General features: G+C 45.1%; 2 protein-coding genes and 2 non-coding genes across 7 annotated transcripts in view; all 4 read right to left on the bottom strand.

Moving 5' to 3' along the window:
- The window catches only part of BAZ2A (bromodomain adjacent to zinc finger domain 2A), a 33,002-nt gene extending 28,683 nt beyond the window's left edge, over positions 1–4,319 (bottom strand). For 2 of the 4 annotated variants that reach the window (XM_031463631.2, XM_031463635.2), the window contains exon 1: positions 4,143–4,319. The gene's annotated coding sequence lies outside the window, so the exon portion shown is untranslated. Of the gene's footprint in view, positions 1–438; positions 585–2,888; positions 2,910–4,142 lie in introns of those variants that run through there. The other 2 variants (XM_031463633.2, XM_031463632.2) reach the window with 2 other exon arrangements.
- Positions 4,320–5,930: 1,611 nt separating this feature from the next.
- On the bottom strand, positions 5,931–11,513 carry ATP5F1B (ATP synthase F1 subunit beta). The gene is made up of 10 exons (XM_010976838.3): positions 11,290–11,513; positions 10,645–10,827; positions 10,223–10,397; positions 9,594–9,715; positions 9,162–9,346; positions 8,469–8,627; positions 8,254–8,376; positions 7,359–7,571; positions 6,747–6,948; positions 5,931–6,194 (listed from the first exon to the last, which is right to left on the bottom strand). Exons 1-10 carry the CDS (start codon positions 11,414–11,416, stop codon positions 6,097–6,099), a joined length of 1,587 nt encoding a protein of 528 aa, XP_010975140.2. The 5' UTR covers positions 11,417–11,513; the 3' UTR covers positions 5,931–6,096.
- LOC116156635 (small nucleolar RNA SNORD59) lies at positions 9,439–9,509 on the bottom strand. The gene has a single exon (XR_004140480.1). It is a non-coding gene; the product is annotated as a small nucleolar RNA SNORD59 (small nucleolar RNA).
- Positions 10,499–10,573, bottom strand: LOC116156634 (small nucleolar RNA SNORD59). The gene has a single exon (XR_004140479.1). It is a non-coding gene; the product is annotated as a small nucleolar RNA SNORD59 (small nucleolar RNA).
- Positions 11,514–17,004: the final 5,491 nt, after the last annotated feature.

Raw genomic sequence — 17,004 nt, 5'->3', positions numbered from 1 at the left:
TGGGGGGGTGGTCAACAAATACATTTTCCTCTGGGAGTCTGGGGAGGAAGATCTGAAAACTGGGTGGGGCCAGGGTAAGGCAGAGCCAAATAACATCAGCCTAGATTGGATTTCCTTACAGAAATCCTCCTTACAGAGTGAGTTCTTCCTGAGTTTTCGGGACAGACTCCACACCCCACTACAAATGGCTCAGAGAGGCTAAGAAGGAAGGGCGCTTCAGCAAACCCTCGAAGTGTGTGGGCCAGAGAGAAAGAGAGAGAGAGAGGCTAAGGAGAGTTAGGAGGGTTTCTCTCCCTCTCCTGAGAAAAGTAGACTGCCAGTGGAAAGGAGTAGACAGGCAGAAATCAAAATCCTTCTCTCCTCCCTGACTAAATAATAGATTTCTTGGGTCACCTTGGATAAAAAATAAAGACACTCCGCCCCCAACAGCCTACTGACCTCAAGTCCCTGAGTAAATAGGGGCCACACACAGGGAGAGAGGTCCTTCCTTCTGGAGAAAGCAGGGATTCAGCAAACTTCTGCAAAGGAATTCCTGCCCCATCCCCAAAGTAAAGGCAGGTGAAGAACAGAGCTCAGGGAAATGGAAGTGACTTTCTAAAAGGCCAGGGGAGAGAGCTGGGTATCTTTTTTTCTCCTCCTTTTTCCGGGGCAGAACAGGGAGAATTTTCCTACTTCCCGCCCCCAGTCCTGGGGCTGGCCAGTCAGAGGCGGGCAGCAGGGGCGGAGCCTGCGCCAGTCAGACGGATGTAGCCACGCCCCTTCCCCCCACCACACACCCACACACACCCACCCGCTGGCTCCACTCCGCTCCGGAAGAGCCGGTTACTCCTGTGCCCTACTGGCTGCCCCCACCCCTTCCGAGCCCCAGGCCTAGTCTCCAGGGCAACCCCTAGGACTATCCCAGCCAGGAGCTGTTGGGAAGAGCAGAGCTGGATAAGAGAGGGCCACCTGGGATTAGAAAAGAATTGGGGCAGGATCCATTCTTTCCCATCTGGTGCAGAAAGACTACAACCACCTTCCTCCTTGAAAGAGACCCCTCCTCATCCCATCTAATCAGAGGTCTTCCTTGCTCTTTGAGGAAAGATGAGGGTGGGGTGTGGATATGCCCAACAGCTGGGTGTCTACTTCTCACCTGAAGCCACCCCAGGCAGCAGCTGTGCTTCTCCCCCCAACCAGAGGACAGACTGACCCTTCTGTCTCCAAACATTCCTCAATCCCATCAGATGTGGCCAGTCACCTACCCCATCTCCCTTTAGGAAGCTACTAGAAAGGGGAAGAGGCAAATGGCCATTTTGTTCAGCAACTTGTGAGAAAGGCACCTAGGGAATACTCTGAACCTCTGTCAAGCCAGGCCAGTGGGCAGGGGGTAATAAAGAGAATCGGGAGGGAGAAATTAGCACCTGCTCCCCCTTTCTCACCCTCCTTGTGTTTCTGCTGCACCACCCTGACTCTGGGGTCAGCTGCCACTGTGCGTGGCTCCACTCAGGAGCCAGATTGCTGGGGAGGGGGAAGAGACAGAAAGGGAGAGTGGGGGGATTCATTCGCATCCTTCCACCTATCTTCCTCTCCGCATTCAGGTACTCCTGGAATTCAATCCCAAACACCACTGCTGACCACCCACTCCTCCCCCCAGCTCTCTCTCAGCCCATGAAAAGAGAATCAGAAGAGTCTGAAGCCAATCCAGACACCCTGTCCCTTCATTCTGGAGTGTAGGGGGAGGGCAGGTAGAATGAGAGCGCAAGGAGAGAAGGGACAGAGCTAGGGTCGCAGCTGGACTTGGAGGAAGGGAGAATTCCCCAACGGAGGTGGGGTAATCATTAAAGACCTCCCTTGTCCTCACTGGCTGAATGGTTCACAGTGTTAACAAGGTCTAGTAGGGAGATGGCCCCCAACCCTGTAACCATTCCAATTTGTCTCCCTTCCCTCTCCAGGTTAAGTGCAAAACAGTCTCCTCCCTCTCTGTATTTTGGGGAGGCCAGATTCTCCTATAACACATCAAAAAGACCATAACCCCTCCACTTCACTCCAAATTGGTATGTGCCCCTCGGATGCAGTACAGTCTCCTTTCAAACTCCCCCCACGAGCTTCTCCTCGGTTGTCTCAGGAGAGGACAGAGAAAGCCCTAATTTCCTTCAGACTCTCTTTGCATCTGAATAGAGAAGGCTGGGCTTCCCAGGCCATTCTTACCAAGCCCAAACCCTTAGAGACTTAGCCCTAGCCACTCACCACTGTCCTTAAGCCCAGTACCACAATATTCTGGGCGCGACCCTCTCCCGATTCCTAGGCTGGACCAGCCCGCCCCAAGCCCAAGAAAAGGGCCTTCTCCACCTGGGCTGGTTGGCGGGTGCTGAGGTCGCCCCCCAAACCCTGGGAGAGGTAGGGTGGGGTGAAGGCTACAGAAAAGCTTTGGATGGGAGTTAGTTGTACTTGAAGGGCTAAGCAGAGCAAGGCCTGAAAGAGACTCTAGTCTATGATAACACCCAACCCCCCTTACTATGGGGAAGGAGAGGAGTTGGGGTGGCGGTTATTCCCCCTCCCATTGGAGGTTAGGATGGCGTGGGAAAGCGATGGTTCCAGAGGGAACGAGGCGAAACCCAGACCGCGGGAGATTTTTCTGGGGAGGAAGGCGCGGGGGAGGGGGAGATCCTGGGTCCAGAATAGGAGGGGTACCCGGGAGAGGTTGGCCGAGAGGCGTGAGAAGCCTCCGGATTCCGGTCGCAGAGGACAGGGAAGAAATGGGCGAGTAGATAGTGCAGGGGAGAGGAAGGGCAGCTCCCGCAGGGGGAGGGTCAAATCCTGAGTCCAGGGCAGCGGAGATCCCGGGGCAGGGGACTGCAGAGGTGGCGCGCCTGGGGACTCCTAGACCGGACGTGGGTGCCGGGCCTCACCTGGAGCAGGGCCGGGCGGCGGCGGCGGCGGCGGCAGCGGCGCAGGTGGCCCAGCCGGGCGGCGGCGGCGCCTCCTCCCCCAGCCGTGGGCCGGTGGCGGGGGGGGGGGGGTAGCACTTAAAGGGGCAGGAGCTACTGGGGTAAGGACGAGCGCCAGGGTAGGGCTGTCGCAAAGAATCGGCTGGGGGAGGGGGAAGCGGGTGGCGTCTCCTAGGGGCCAGAACCAGGAAGGATCCCAGATGGAGGAAGAGAACAGATCCCAGGAAGAAGAGACAGAAACTTCTGCCTTAAGGTGGGGGATGGTGGTGGGTCCGAAGTGGAGGACTTGGGAGAGCTCCGCCCGCGCTCCGAGGGCGCCGGCAAAGATCTCTTCACAAAGGAGGGCCAGGAAGGCAGTTAGAATCACAGGGATTCCCGAGAAATGGAAGTGCCTGAGAGGGAACTCAAGGCCGAGCCTGCTGAGGGTAACTCACAACGGCCCTACTAGGTGAACAGGTTCCAGGTGTTTGAGCTCCTCAGGGGCCCGATCCCTACAGCTGTGGAAAGGCACAGCCTCCTTCCCTCAGCACTGCTCAAGTTTCAAAGCCTCTGGAATCAGGAAGCCACGAGTGCAAAGACTTCCTAGGCCTTTTAACCTCAATCCTACCTCTGTGTCTTTTCAGTGACTGGAGCGTGGGGGGCCGCCAGTAGCAGCCCTAAAGAGGCTGATGGGGGACCGTGAGAATCGGCTTTATTATAGTTCAGTTTTCCCCCAACCACCACCACCCTTGCAGCAACCTCTGGGGCAACAGGAAGCAGCTGCTCAGTGCAGCCCCCACCTGGTGGTGGGTCAGGGTGGGGGAGGAGAGAAGACGGACTTAAAAAGCCTGGGAGAAAATAAGGGGAGAAGCACCTTAAAAACCCTCCAACGCGATCAAAAATGGTATTTACTTTAAGGGGGTAGGCCAGCAGTGAGTACTGTAAAATTTCACTTGAATCTCAGCAGCTTAAGTGGGGAAGCGCTGGGGGATGGGGTTGGTAAGGAGAGCCCCCACCTAACGTGCAGTCTCAGGCTCTTCCCTGGAGCTTGAGCTTGCCAAAGCTCATGATCCTTTGGTTGGCAGCCTCACCAGCTGAGCCCTGTGCCCCTATACTCCGGTTTCCCTTCCTTCACCCCTCAAGAGAGCAAAGGTTAGGCCCCACCCCTGCTGAGTCAGGCAGGGAGGGAGGTAGGCATCCCTCAGGCCTTCCCCGGGGGCTGGTCCTCATACTTACCCATGTCAGGCTGGCAGGGCTCCAGGGCTGGGACCACCCATCTCCTCACTGTCCTTGGTTCCCCCTTCACGTGAAGGCTGGTGTTAGATCCTCCCAAACTGTGAGCTGGGAACTAGCACGAATCAAAAAGCCAATGTATGCTTCCTGCGAACCACAGCCTGAACTGCTGTAGGGTGATGTCCCTGTGTGACAGACTGGGGTGGGGAGGGAGGAGGGAAGGGCGGGGCTTTCTCTGGGTAGAGAGGGAGGAGGCTGTGAGGACACGGCAGAACCAGGAGAAACATGGAGGAAGGTTAGAGCTGTGTTGACACTCCAGTGGTGTGGTACAAGAAGAGAGTGGTGAAGGGGGAAGGAAATAAATAGTTGCAGCTTATGAGAAGGAGAAGGTTCTCGAATGCTGAGAGACGTACGTGTGTCGGGGGAGGGAGACAGAGAAATGACATTTAGGATCACAGTTCCCAGGTCTGCATCTGGATGACATGGGAAAACAGAGCAGAAGGAGCTGACCCATTCCCTGGGGCCTTCTGCACCAACTTCTCACCCACACTTGTGTCAGAACCTAGAGGAAGTGCCCCACCCCCATAACAGCATTTCCCCAAATCCAGGTTTTTCTGGGAGCAAACTACCAGGCACAGGCGGCTCAGGGGCTCCACCTTCTGTCCAGATCACGACACAGGGAAGACTGGTGCCAAGGACGTCATAGGCAGATGGGAGGAAACTTAGAGGCCCCTACTCCACCCCTGGCGCCTCTCCCAAGGCCCCTCCCCAACCTTCAGCCCCTAGGGGCCTCTGAATTGGGATCTGTTTGTCCTGCCCTGCTTCTAGCCAACCTGAGTGCCTCGGGGTGGAGCTTATAGATTCAGACTCCTCCTCAGGACAAAAGCCCCAGCTGGTTTGTAAACACTTATTAGCTAAGAACCACATCCCAGCAAATGGCCTTCATGGATTTCAAAATGGTGAGATCAGAGTTCTTGCAGTCTCTAGTCCTACCACCAGAGGGCAATGGGAGACGGGTCTGGACCCAGAAAAGAATATTTAAAGGGTACCAAATCCAACCTTGCACTATTAGCAAGTATTTGAAACTGAAAGGGTGGATGTACTTTTGAGTATTCTTTATAATCCTTCACCTTTTAGTGGGCTAAAATGAAAGGGAAATTATCTAATTCCATTATTTAGTTCAGAAACCTAAGCCCAGCAACCCTGAAAATTACTTTGTCCCTTTAACACACTTTCTCCAACTTTTTTAAAGGGATTTTACTGGGTCTCAGGATAGGCCTCATGGTACTTTATATCCTGCCCTGCCTCAAGGAATCACAAACATACAACTCTTGCCCATAATATAAGTCAGGAGGCAAGTAATTAGGAACACCTTCTGAAAAAAAAATGAAGGTGGTAATAGATGGGGGCCCTCTTGACTCAATTTTTGCATTTTTCAGTATTAATTCTTCAGATTTCCTAAAAGTTTGATTCAGTGATTAACCTGTCTTTTAGAATAGCAATTATTTTCAAACCATTTTCCCCAGTATGTTCTTCTAAACAATCCTTTTGCTTTGAACAATGACACAAAAGGACCAAAACTGAGGCCCTACTATTAAGATCACATCATCCAAAGGAAACCCCTCACAAGACTGCAGTTGTTCATCAATCCAAGACAATGGCTTTTCTTTTTCAATGACCCCATTTCAAACATAAATGGCCTATTTTCTGCTGTTTCTTGTGGCTACCCTAAAATTGTTAAAAATGTCAATGTTAGCTGTGTTGTCAGGACCAAGAAAAAAAGACAGATGCTGAGGGATGTACATTTTATTGGAAACCTTAAATATTCTTCAGACAGAACACAATGTCTTCAATCAAGGCTCTCATGTGGCTTACAGGAAAAAAACTGCAATTTTTGGATTAGGGGCATGGAGAGACAGCACAGAGGATGAGTGCTTAGTTTGCCAAAAGGACCCCCTCACGAGTGCTCTTCAGCCAGCTTATCAGCTTTTGCCACAGCTTCTTCAATGGGTCCCACCATATAGAAGGCCTGTTCTGGGAGATGGTCATATTCACCTATATGGAAAAAAACCCCAACTGGTGAGAAGCAGAGGGATATCAATTTTCTGTAGTGGGTACATACCTCACCACTTGAGGCCACCAGTCAGAATGTAATGAAAAGTCATCTTCAAAATCTTAACAAACTTCCCTTAAAAATCCAATTTACAATACATGCTGCAGTACAGATTAAGAACGAATGGTTCAGAGTCACATAACTTGAGTTCAAATTCTTGCTCTCTACTTCAGCTGTATATTGGGATGGATTATTTAAAATTTTCTGTGCTTCAACTTTCCTAACTTGTAAAACAGAATAATGCCTTCCTTGTAAGGATGTTGTAATTCACTTAGAAGGGTAGCTAGCACTGCAAGCACTCAGTGTCTCGTTCTCAGAAGTTGAGTATTTCCAAAGAAAACTGATGGGAAATAACTATTTTTATATAAAAATTATGTAAGTAGGCACTTATGTGTTTCTTGATGGTTGCTGGAATAGAAACACAGCACAGCAAATATTTAAGGGATTTTGGCTTCTCTGCCATTTTATGTTCAGCTTTATACCTGAAACCTTACCTGCCAAAATCTGCTGGAATCCTTTGATGGTCTCCTTCAGGGGGACCAGTTTCCCCAAATGACCTGTAAAGACTTCAGCAACCTGGAATGGCTGAGACAAGAAACGCTGTATTTTCCGTGCACGGGACACAGTCAACTTATCTTCCTCAGAAAGTTCATCCATACCCAGGATGGCAATGATGTCCTGGAGGGATTTGTAGTCCTATGAGGAAAACAAGATAAGAGAAGCCCTAATAAGCATTTACATTTCTTTATTTGGACAAAAACCTAAGGGTTAATACAACTTTATATTTGCAATGAGCTTTGTACAAAGCATTTTAGCACCTCACCTAACTTCATAACTGAAACTAGTTACTTGGGAGTCATGAAGGCCCTCAGCTAAGATCAGTGTCTTGTTCTCCCTACTCTTAGTCTGTTAGGTGTTAGAAAAAAACTGGATTCCAAAGAACTAGAAACCCAAAAGACCTCATTAACAGTTACTAGGAACTGCTGGTCTCAACTTTCCTTGCTCTAAAGCAAATCACAGGTCGCCAGGCAAGATTTGGTCCTAATATAGTCCCCAAATTCCTTCTGTATGACTTTATGGCCACTGGTCTCACCTGCAATACTCACCTGTAGGATCTTTTGCACCCCACGGGCAACCTCATAATGCTCATTGCCAACAATGTTGGGGTCCATGATGCGAGAGGTGGAGTCCAGAGGATCCACAGCTGGATAGATGCCCAGCTCAGCAATAGCACGGGACAGCACAGTGGTAGCGTCCAAATGGGCAAAGGTAGTGGCAGGCGCAGGGTCAGTCAAGTCATCAGCAGGCACGTAGATAGCCTAAAGTGAGCCAAGAACTCATGTAGAGCAGCAGGAAGTCAAGTAATTCTACTAAAGCCATCCCCTTTTCTGACCTCTCATCATCCACTCTATCTTCCTCCCATTTAAGAATCCACTTCAAAGAAGGTGGACTCTTACCATCCCTAAAAGCTGCTGAGTAAGCTTACAGATTATCCGATCCCTCCAAGTTGTGATGAAAGAATTTTCATTGTTATTCCTTTTGTTCTTCATTCTACATTTTAATTCTATGGTAGTGATACTCACTGTTAGAGTAAAAAACAAAAACCCTGGTGGTATTGTAATAGTTTACCAGGAAAGTGAACCATTAAAGTTAATATAATTCAGACAAATTTTTAGATAATTTTATTATATATACTATCTATGTTTTTGAAAATATATAGTAGTCATATTTAATGCTCAGTTTCCATGCAACTTCAGACTCCCCCTCACGCTAGAAACCACGACTTCATGATCTACATTTACATGGATACCTTCAATTAGTTAAAGACAAGGGGTTTCTTAATCTTTTAGGGTCTTTAACATGCACAGACAGAATTTTACACAATGTATCAGGGAGCTCATGAACCCAGTTGAAAACCTTTTGAGATATAAGTAACTAGGTTTTATACTTCTCTGTATGTGCCTTTATACAAATTATTTTCATCCATTTAATTGTTCTTACCTGTACAGAGGTGATAGATCCCTTTTTGGTGGTGGTGATTCTTTCCTGCATAGTACCCATGTCAGTGGCCAGGGTAGGCTGATAACCCACAGCAGAAGGGATTCTGCCCAATAAAGCAGACACCTGAAAAAAAGAAAGAGTAAGAACATCTTTAGCCTCATCTGCATCATTCCACAGAAAGGTCAAATGGACCACATCCTCAAGCCGTCTCTTACCTCTGAGCCAGCCTGGGTGAAGCGAAAAATGTTATCAATGAACAGGAGTACATCTTGACCTTCTTGGTCTCTGAAGTATTCAGCTACAGTTAGTCCAGTCAGAGCTACCCGGGCTCTAGCACCAGGTGGTTCATTCATTTGACCGTATACCAGCGCCACCTGCAGCAATAATCCACAATCAGAAATCCTGGCCAAGGAGTATGAAAGCAATATACCCAAAGTCCCCAAATCAGAAAAACAACCAAAAAATGCTCCTTCTCAGAAAGTGTCACTTGTGACTGCTTTTATTCAAAAATTTCTTTTCCCTTTTAGAGATGCAATTCAAAACAACATAAAAGATAATTTCGTATATTACTGAGGCAAAATACCTATAGTAGAAATGAAATTAACTGTAAATAAGTCAAAGGCACAAAATAGGGTTATCTGAGACATATGAACCACCTTCAACTCCCCTCACCAAAGTTAGGTTTCAAATGACGGGACTATCTACCAAAAAACAAAGACTAGAAACAAATAGGGAAAAAAAATACATTAGTGTATTAGAAGTTGGTGGGAAAACACTACCAAAAATTTCCTTTGTAGGTCCTGGGACACTAAAATGAAAATACAAAGCATGGCTTCAGCTAGTAACACAGTTAACTGCTACAGTTTCTTGGCACTACTATATGGAACACCAGTCACCTCAGTGCTCACCTTGGAGGTAGCATCTTTTAAGTTGATGACACCAGACTCAATCATTTCATGGTATAAGTCATTGCCCTCACGGGTCCTCTCACCAACCCCAGCAAACACAGAGTAACCACCATGGGCTTTGGCGACATTGTTGATTAATTCCATGATCAGTACCGTTTTGCCAACTCCAGCACCACCAAAGAGTCCTAAGAGAGGTTGAGAAAATAAGAATGTTTAGGAATTCTATGTTCCCAAATAAAAAAACTTAAAATTTCTTTTTGTTTCTTTCCATCTTTTCCCTTCTCAGGAATGGCATCTGGCTTCAGCAAACTCAGAAGAACGAAAGTCAGAAGCTACTCATCAGTGAGGGACAGATCTCAGTACCCACTCCTAACATGGTAGGATTTTTTTCCCACGTTAGGTTTAGAAAATATGCACCCACCACTAACATACCAATTTTGCCACCCTTGGCATAGGGAGCCAGGAGATCCACAACCTTGATACCAGTAACCAGAATTTCCTGCTCAACACTCATTTCCACGAATTCTGGAGCCTCAGCATGAATAGCAGCAAATCTGTAAAGGTAGAAGGTAAGATCAGTGTCTATTCATCTTATTGAAAGGTTCCTCTCATTTCTCAAGTCTAACTCTTTACTCAGCTTATCTCTTATATAACTTTCTAGACAAATTGTCACCAAGCATCTAGCCCAACATTCTGCAATAAAGGGGACTGACTTTATTATCTCAAGAAGTAATAATCCCATTCTCTGACAACTTTCACTGTCATAAGGTTTTCCTTTTACTGACCCTTAACCTAATAGGACTTCACATACCAATAGCCATTGGTATTAAAATTTTAAATAATGAACTTGGGCCCTAAGTAGCAGTTTTTTGTTGTTTTTAAATCAGAACTTCTGCATCCTTAATTTACTTCAAAAGAAACTGCATTGTGTGGTTTTAATAGAATGTATCAGCACTTTAAGTAGTCTCTGCAGGAAAATTCTGCTATACTAGAGGTTGTCACCTTAATGTATAAAACTAGGAAAAAGTTTCTTTGTGTGTAGATGCAACAAGGACACTTACTGTTTGGTTTTGATGGGACCTCTCTCATCAATAGGTTCTCCAATGACATTCATGATTCTGCCCAAGGTCTCAGGGCCAACAGGAATTCTGATTGGTGCACCAGAATCCAGGACTTTCTGGCCTCTAACCAAGCCTTCTGTACCATCCATGGCAATGGTCCTTACTGTGCTCTCACCTGTCAGATACAGGCATTGCAGGGTTATCCATAAAGACAAACTGGCTTCATGACATTAAATGAAATGTAGCTGGCAAGAAATACCTAAGTCAACCAAGACTCCTTCTCAGTATCGAAATATGGCTTCAGCAAACTCAGAAGAACGAAAGTCATTTTGATAAAATCATCACAGAAGGAAGACAACCTGGTTTTTTGGGGATACTTGGGCCAAAAAATATCTTCACTATTCCTAACAAATTCTACTTACCCAAATGCTGGGCCACCTCCAAAACCAGCCTGGTCTCCCTGCCTTGCACTTCCAAGGCATTTAGGATGGGTGGCAGTCCCTCATCAAACTGGACGTCCACCACTGCACCAATGACCGCCACGATGTGCCCTGTGGCGGCGCCTGCCTTTGGCGACGGAGATGTTTGAGCGGCATAGTCTCTGGCTAACAGACAAAAAAGATATTGGGAGGAGTTGAGATTAGAGCAGTTAAAGGTTATCGGAAGCCCCAACTTCACTCACAAGGACTGGTGAATTCAGGCCAGGCCCGGCCTCCCCCGCTGGCACGGAAGGCGTGTCCAGGGGGAGGGCCGCGCTGGAGCGGAGAAAGCGGCTGCACCATCTTCCTATCTTCTTCCACAAAACCCCATTATGCGAGAGCTCGGTGCCCCAATTCCGCGGGAAGGTCAAGGCACCTGCCCACACTTTTCCGTCACACAGCACCCCTTTTGCAAAATGAGACGGAATCCGATCGTTCTCGTTCTTGTTCTCCCGCAGCTGGAGGGCACGGCGCTGGCCCTGGCGTCCTTCTAGCACCAACAGATCCCTTAGGCCTGAGAGACTAAGGCCCCCGTCTCAAGGTCATGGGCGGCAGAAACAAACCCAGCTCCTAGAGCAAGGCACTCACCAGGCTGGAGCGCTGCCGGTGCGGCCCGCAGTAAGAGCTGGGCTTGGGGTAGCGGCGCTGAAGGGCTGAGTCCCCGCAGGGCCCCGGAGGCCGAAGCAGCGGCCACACGACCCACAAGTCCCAACATGGCGGAGCCCGGGTGGAGACTGAGCGCTGCAGCTTGTCCGGCCGCCAATTCACCGCAGCTGAGGGGGCGAGGCCTACTCTGCAGGAGGCATGTCTATTGGATGAGCTTGCTGCTCATTACTGTCAGCGCTGCTTCTACAAGCTAATAATCTCTCATCTTCTCAACCATTGGCCAAAATTTGTGCTAATCTGAAGTCCTTTTTTTATTGGACAGTGTCTGGTTAGGTGCAACCCTCAGAGTCTCGAAACATAATTGGACAGCAGAAATGTCAATTGGAGAGAGTACTTGGCGGAACTGCGTTTAGGAAAGGGGCCGAGTTCCTGTGGGGAAGCATGTGGTCTGTCTTTGGCTGTCCTTGGGCTCACTCCTTAGAAAGGACCTTGAGCTAGGTGAGAGTCTCAGGGGCGGGGTTAGGGAAGTGGTAGTGCCGTGAAACACCACCGACGGTGACCTTGGCTAAGTCAGGAGCCTTCTCTAAAGTCAAACACGGGTTTTTTGTTTTTTGTTTTTTTCTTCGCAGTAATGATTTTGGAAGCTTCCAGACAACTCAGCAGGTCAGGAATCTGGACAGAATTTATATCAGTTAAAGCTACAATGTAAGAAACTAATGTAACCAGTCGTTTAACAAATGTGTGCTAGGCACTGAGGCGCCAAAGATAAGTAAGACTTAGGACCTCACTTTAAAAGAGACAGATGAGCAAAAAATGCAGTAAAGTGTGATGGGTTCTGGTTAGTACAGAATAAAGTGGATGCACGAAGGAGGAGGGGATACGTTTGGGTCACCCAGAAATGTAGGAGGAATTGCCTCAAAGCGGAGGAGGCTGATAGAACTGTTGCGAAAGGCGAGCAGACATTCCTAGGGTAAAGTAGGAAGGGAAGACTATTCCAAGCACACATTTGCATTAAACAGCATGTTCTTTTTGTGGAACTGCAGGTGAGGAAGGCAAAAAGAGAGGAGAGAGTAAAGAAATGAGTGTAGAGAGAGGAGCAGGAACCAGCCTTGGATGGGAGTGGAGGCTGGGGAGAGGTACGTGTGTGGTCCTTGAGCATGGAAAATCATAAAATAAACAGGGTATCCTGTCTTTAGTATTGATTTTATTCAAAGCTGTTTGGGGGCAGGATGGATGAGACCCTTAATCCTAAAACAAACATGGCCAATGGGAGTAGTTCAGCATGGAGCAACTTCACCAGACTTTCTCCTACCAGCCAACATTTGTTCTCATTTTTCTGCATGTTTGTGAAACTTTCCTACTGTTTGGTAGCGTAGAACTATCAAATAATTTAAAGGAGAAAACAGAAATAGAAGAGAATGTTAAATTTTGAAATGCCTATGGTTATCTTGCCTAGTAAGAGGGAAAGAACTCAAGAAAACTGCATCATGTATGGAGCAGGCAAAAAGAAACTAGCAAAAGGAAGCAGCAGAGGAATAAGGAGAGGACCAAAGAACAGTGTTAAGAATCAAAGTGGTCAATAGAATCAATCACATAAACATTCTATAAAATAGGGGCTGAGCAGAACTAATTGGGCTTGGCAATTAGGAATTTATTTCATAGAGATGTGGGGTCAAAGGTGAGTTCAGTGGGCTGCAGTGTAACACAGGATATACATTTTTGTTTTGTGATCTGTGCTCTTCCCATTATACTGAGCAGCATCCCATTTAATAGGGACATATATAAGAGGGATCTATATCATTTGCCTCCCGCAACTGTTACAGTTGAAGTTTCTGTAAATAGGAAAGGATACTCCTTAAGAGTACCGCCACTGGAGCCAGACTGGGTTTAAAATCTTTTTTTTTTTTTTGCCACTTAGTAGATGTCATTGGGCATGTTATTTAAAATCACTGTACATACCGTTCTCATTATAGGAGGTGATAGAATGGGGATAATCTCATAGAATTGTTTCAAAAACTAAGTAGATTAAAATATGAAAGAAGCACTTAAAACAATGCCTGGCACATAGTTAGCACTGTATTTGTGTTGGCTAGTATTTTTACTATTGACTTAGTGTTAAGATCCTTTGGTTTTGTATCATCAATTTTGGTCTTGGCCAAAACTTTATTAACCGTCAAGCACATTTAAACTGACAATTTACTTAATCCAGGTGTAAAAGTAAAGATTTCTACATAAATTTTCACATAACTCTGGCTCATCACTTTTTGAAATGTATTGCACATCTCTTTTTAGCACATTATCAGGAAATTCAACTTTTTCTTAGACAGTTGGGTTATCATTAAGCAAATCTTTGTATCACATCGCAATGCTAAATGTTTTCAGTGTTAACTGAGGTGGATATATAGAGCTTTCTCTACTATGCTCGTGTGTAAATTTTTAAATTTTCTAACTCCTTTGCTGTCAGTGTTTGACCTTAGCAACCGTCAGTCCTCTATCTGAAATCAGATAACCTGCTAAACCTGCAGTACTGTCTAAAATAAAAGTAAATAATGATTAGCTTGAGTTGAGATAGGCCTTAACAGCCTTTCTGAATAAATGTCATTTAATTTCAGCCTTCTGACATGTTTTGGTCCCACTTCATATTTCTTTATTTTCAGATAGCCCAAGTAGTGTTTCATGTAAAACACAAGTTACTTTTCATGGGAAAATAGAGACCACAAAGACCTAATCTGGTTTCTTACCTGAAGTTAATTCCAAATGACTAACCCCACAATTTATGACTGAAAACTTTACCAATTTTAATGTAAAAATAGCATTTTCCACCATCTCCTTATTTTACTACCATCTGTAATGGTTATGCCCCATATTCTTTCAATACTCTAGTAAATGATAAAATGTCTTTGTCTCTACTGTATTTCTTGACAATCATCTTGGGTGATTTGAAATTCCACAAAAATAATCCAATAAATACCCTAGCTTCAGAGTTTTTTAATCTCTTCAATTCCTACTAGTTTCACATGGACCTTTCACTTAAGTATCCTGCTCAAGTTTGACCTCAAGAATCCAACATTCTCTTGTCAGATCACAACTTTGGTTTTTGTGGGTTTTTTAAAAAACACAAGTAATACACAAGTTCTAAGTATACAGGATGAGAATAAACCCTTTCATCACTACCCAAATCTCACTCCCAGAAATAACCACTGAAAAACACTTTGCAGAGGGTGGGAAATAGCTCCGTGGTAGAGTGCATGTGTAGCATGCATAAGGTCTGGGTTCAATCCCTGGTACCTCCATTAAAGAACAAACGTAATTACCTCCCCCACCCCCCCAAAAAAACTGCTTTGCATATATCCCATTCACTTTCTACCCATTCCATGTACATAGAAGTTACACTTATTTATTTATTTATTTATTTATTTATTTATTTATTTATTTAATTTAATTTAATTTAATTTAATTTAAACAGAGGTACTGGGGTTTGAACCCAGGACCTCAAGCATGCTAAGCATGCACTCTACCACTGAACTATTCCCCTCTCCTCTTAAAAACCTCAATGGAAGCACACTACAGAAAATTTGTTTTCTGATCTCCTATATTCTGGAGAACTTTGTGTCAGTACATTTTACTTTATTGAAAGTGGCTACACATTATGCCATGAAAATATGTAATAATATTTCACTCCATTAATGGTTATTTGGATTGTTTCAAATGGCTATTATGTGCAGTACTGCATGAAAAAAAAGGAAATTTCATACACATCTATGTCTGCCATCTAGTACTTCTTTAATAGATTCCTAGGAATAAAATGTTGGCTTAAAACTTCGTCGTTAAAAAAAAGACAAAAATTAATGGGGAAAAAAACCTTTGTCATTTAAATGAGATTCTGCCAAGTGGCCTTCTAAAACATCTTGATAATTTACCAGGTTCCCAGAATCCTTGCCAAAACTTTTAAAGCCGCTAATATTAAACGTATGAAATTACTTCATTGACTGAATTCGTATTTCTCTAATTTCTAAGGAATACTTTCATGTTCATTGGCAATTCATGTTTCTTCAGTGAATTACTTGTCCCTACTTTTGCCCATTTTAAAAAATTGGCTTGTCATGATTAAGTGCTCTTCAAAACTGCTTTGTTTTTTTCATTTTATTCAAGTATGTCACTTACCTTTTAACCTAATGGTTATCTTTTGACCTATGTAATTTTTAATGTCATATTTGTTTACCCTTCCTTGTAGCTTCTAGATTTTGTATCATGCTAGAAAAGATTCCCCTCTATCATTTGGTAAGAATTTGTTTTCGGTAACACCTGCATCAGAATCACCTAAATCTGCATTATCTACTATGGTAATCACTAGGGGTTAAAATCAGTTAAGATTAAATAAAATTCAGTTTTCAGTCACACTAGCCACATTCCAGATCCACCATGGCTCTATGTGACCAGCCACTACTGTATCAGGCAATGGAGAGATAGAATATTCCACACAAAGTCACAGTGAACAGGGCTGGTATCTCAGTAGGACCAACTGATTCAGAATCTGCACTTTAGATCTAAAAGAGCATGTCATAACTTTGGCACACATCAGAATCACGTAGAGGGCTTAAGACAGATCACTGGACTCTTATCTTCTCAAGCTTCTTTTTAGTAAGTTTTATCTTTCTAACAAGTTCCTAGGTGAGACTGATGCGGCTACCCCAGGATCACACGTTGATGGCTGATCTCGTTATCTGTTAAATGGCAAATTCCTGGGCCCCACATCACCTACTATATTAAAGCCTATCTTGGGGTTGGGACTTATGAATCAACAGTTCCGTTATTTTGAGTGTCCAAGAACCATCAAGGTGGTACTATAGTCACAGGACTATAGAAACAGGGACTAGAGCTGAGTCTAATTAGTTGTGAGAACAGAAAAAATAAAGAACAATGGTTGAGTGACAGGTATACTCCTCATGGAGACCATTACTTGTGGAAGCAGCTTTACAGCTCTACCTCTCGAAGTTCTCATGAGATACAGCCATGGGAATGGGGTGCTAAGGAGAGTATGGAAGTCAAAGTCATTGGACTTGAAGCTAAGAAATTTAGGTTATAGTTCTGGATAGGTTTTTCACATTCACAATGAAGTTATCCAGGCTGATATTACTATAACTTGTAAACAAGCAATACGATTTGGTTTTCACTTTGTCACCAGATCGTATTTGACACCTGTGGAATCTCTCTCCAGTTCCCGTCGCCACTGCCTAAGTTTACCCTTTTACACTTTACTCTGAATTACCACACTAACTTTTCCTTACATCCAGACCCACTGGTGAAACATTACCCATGCAAGATGTAATAATTCAACAAGTATGTACTGAGTCAACACATCGGGTGCTGTACTAAGGGCTGGAGCTTTAGTAGTGATATACATCCTTCACTCTTCTAGAAGAGACTACCAACTAATGATCAACTGTGGTTAATGTTTAAATTAAGCCCACAGACCCTAAAGGGGTATGAGGATAAAATTTAGGAGTTAAGAGTAGGCCTTAGACAGGTACCTGCTTCCCCATTCCTTCCCAGCCTATATTGTTCTCAAGGGTTGGCATAATGCTGGGTGAGCCATGGGGAACAGCATTTGATGTTAGCAAACAAGTAAAGTTCACTATCACTCGTTTCTTGTCAAAATCATTCCTGCTTAACAGAAAAAATTAACACTGGCACAAA

The sequence above is a fragment of the Camelus dromedarius genome, chromosome 11 (genome assembly GCF_036321535.1).
Source record: "Camelus dromedarius isolate mCamDro1 chromosome 11, mCamDro1.pat, whole genome shotgun sequence".
NCBI classification, from domain to species: domain Eukaryota; kingdom Metazoa; phylum Chordata; class Mammalia; order Artiodactyla; family Camelidae; genus Camelus; species Camelus dromedarius.
Note: the sequence above shows the minus strand (reverse complement) of the source record. Positions and strands in the feature narration are given on the sequence as shown.

Coding starts and splice junctions, on each gene's coding strand:
- ATP5F1B (XM_010976838.3), bottom strand. CDS start 11,416: ATGTTGGGACTTGTGGGTCGTGTGGCCGCTGCTTCGGCCTCCGGGGCC. Junction 10,398..10,644: donor GGAGGTGGCCCAGCATTTGG/GTAAGTAGAATT, acceptor TGTATCTGACAG/GTGAGAGCACAGTAAGGACC. Junction 6,195..6,746: donor ATTCCAGCAGATTTTGGCAG/GTAAGGTTTCAG, acceptor TTTTCCATATAG/GTGAATATGACCATCTCCCA.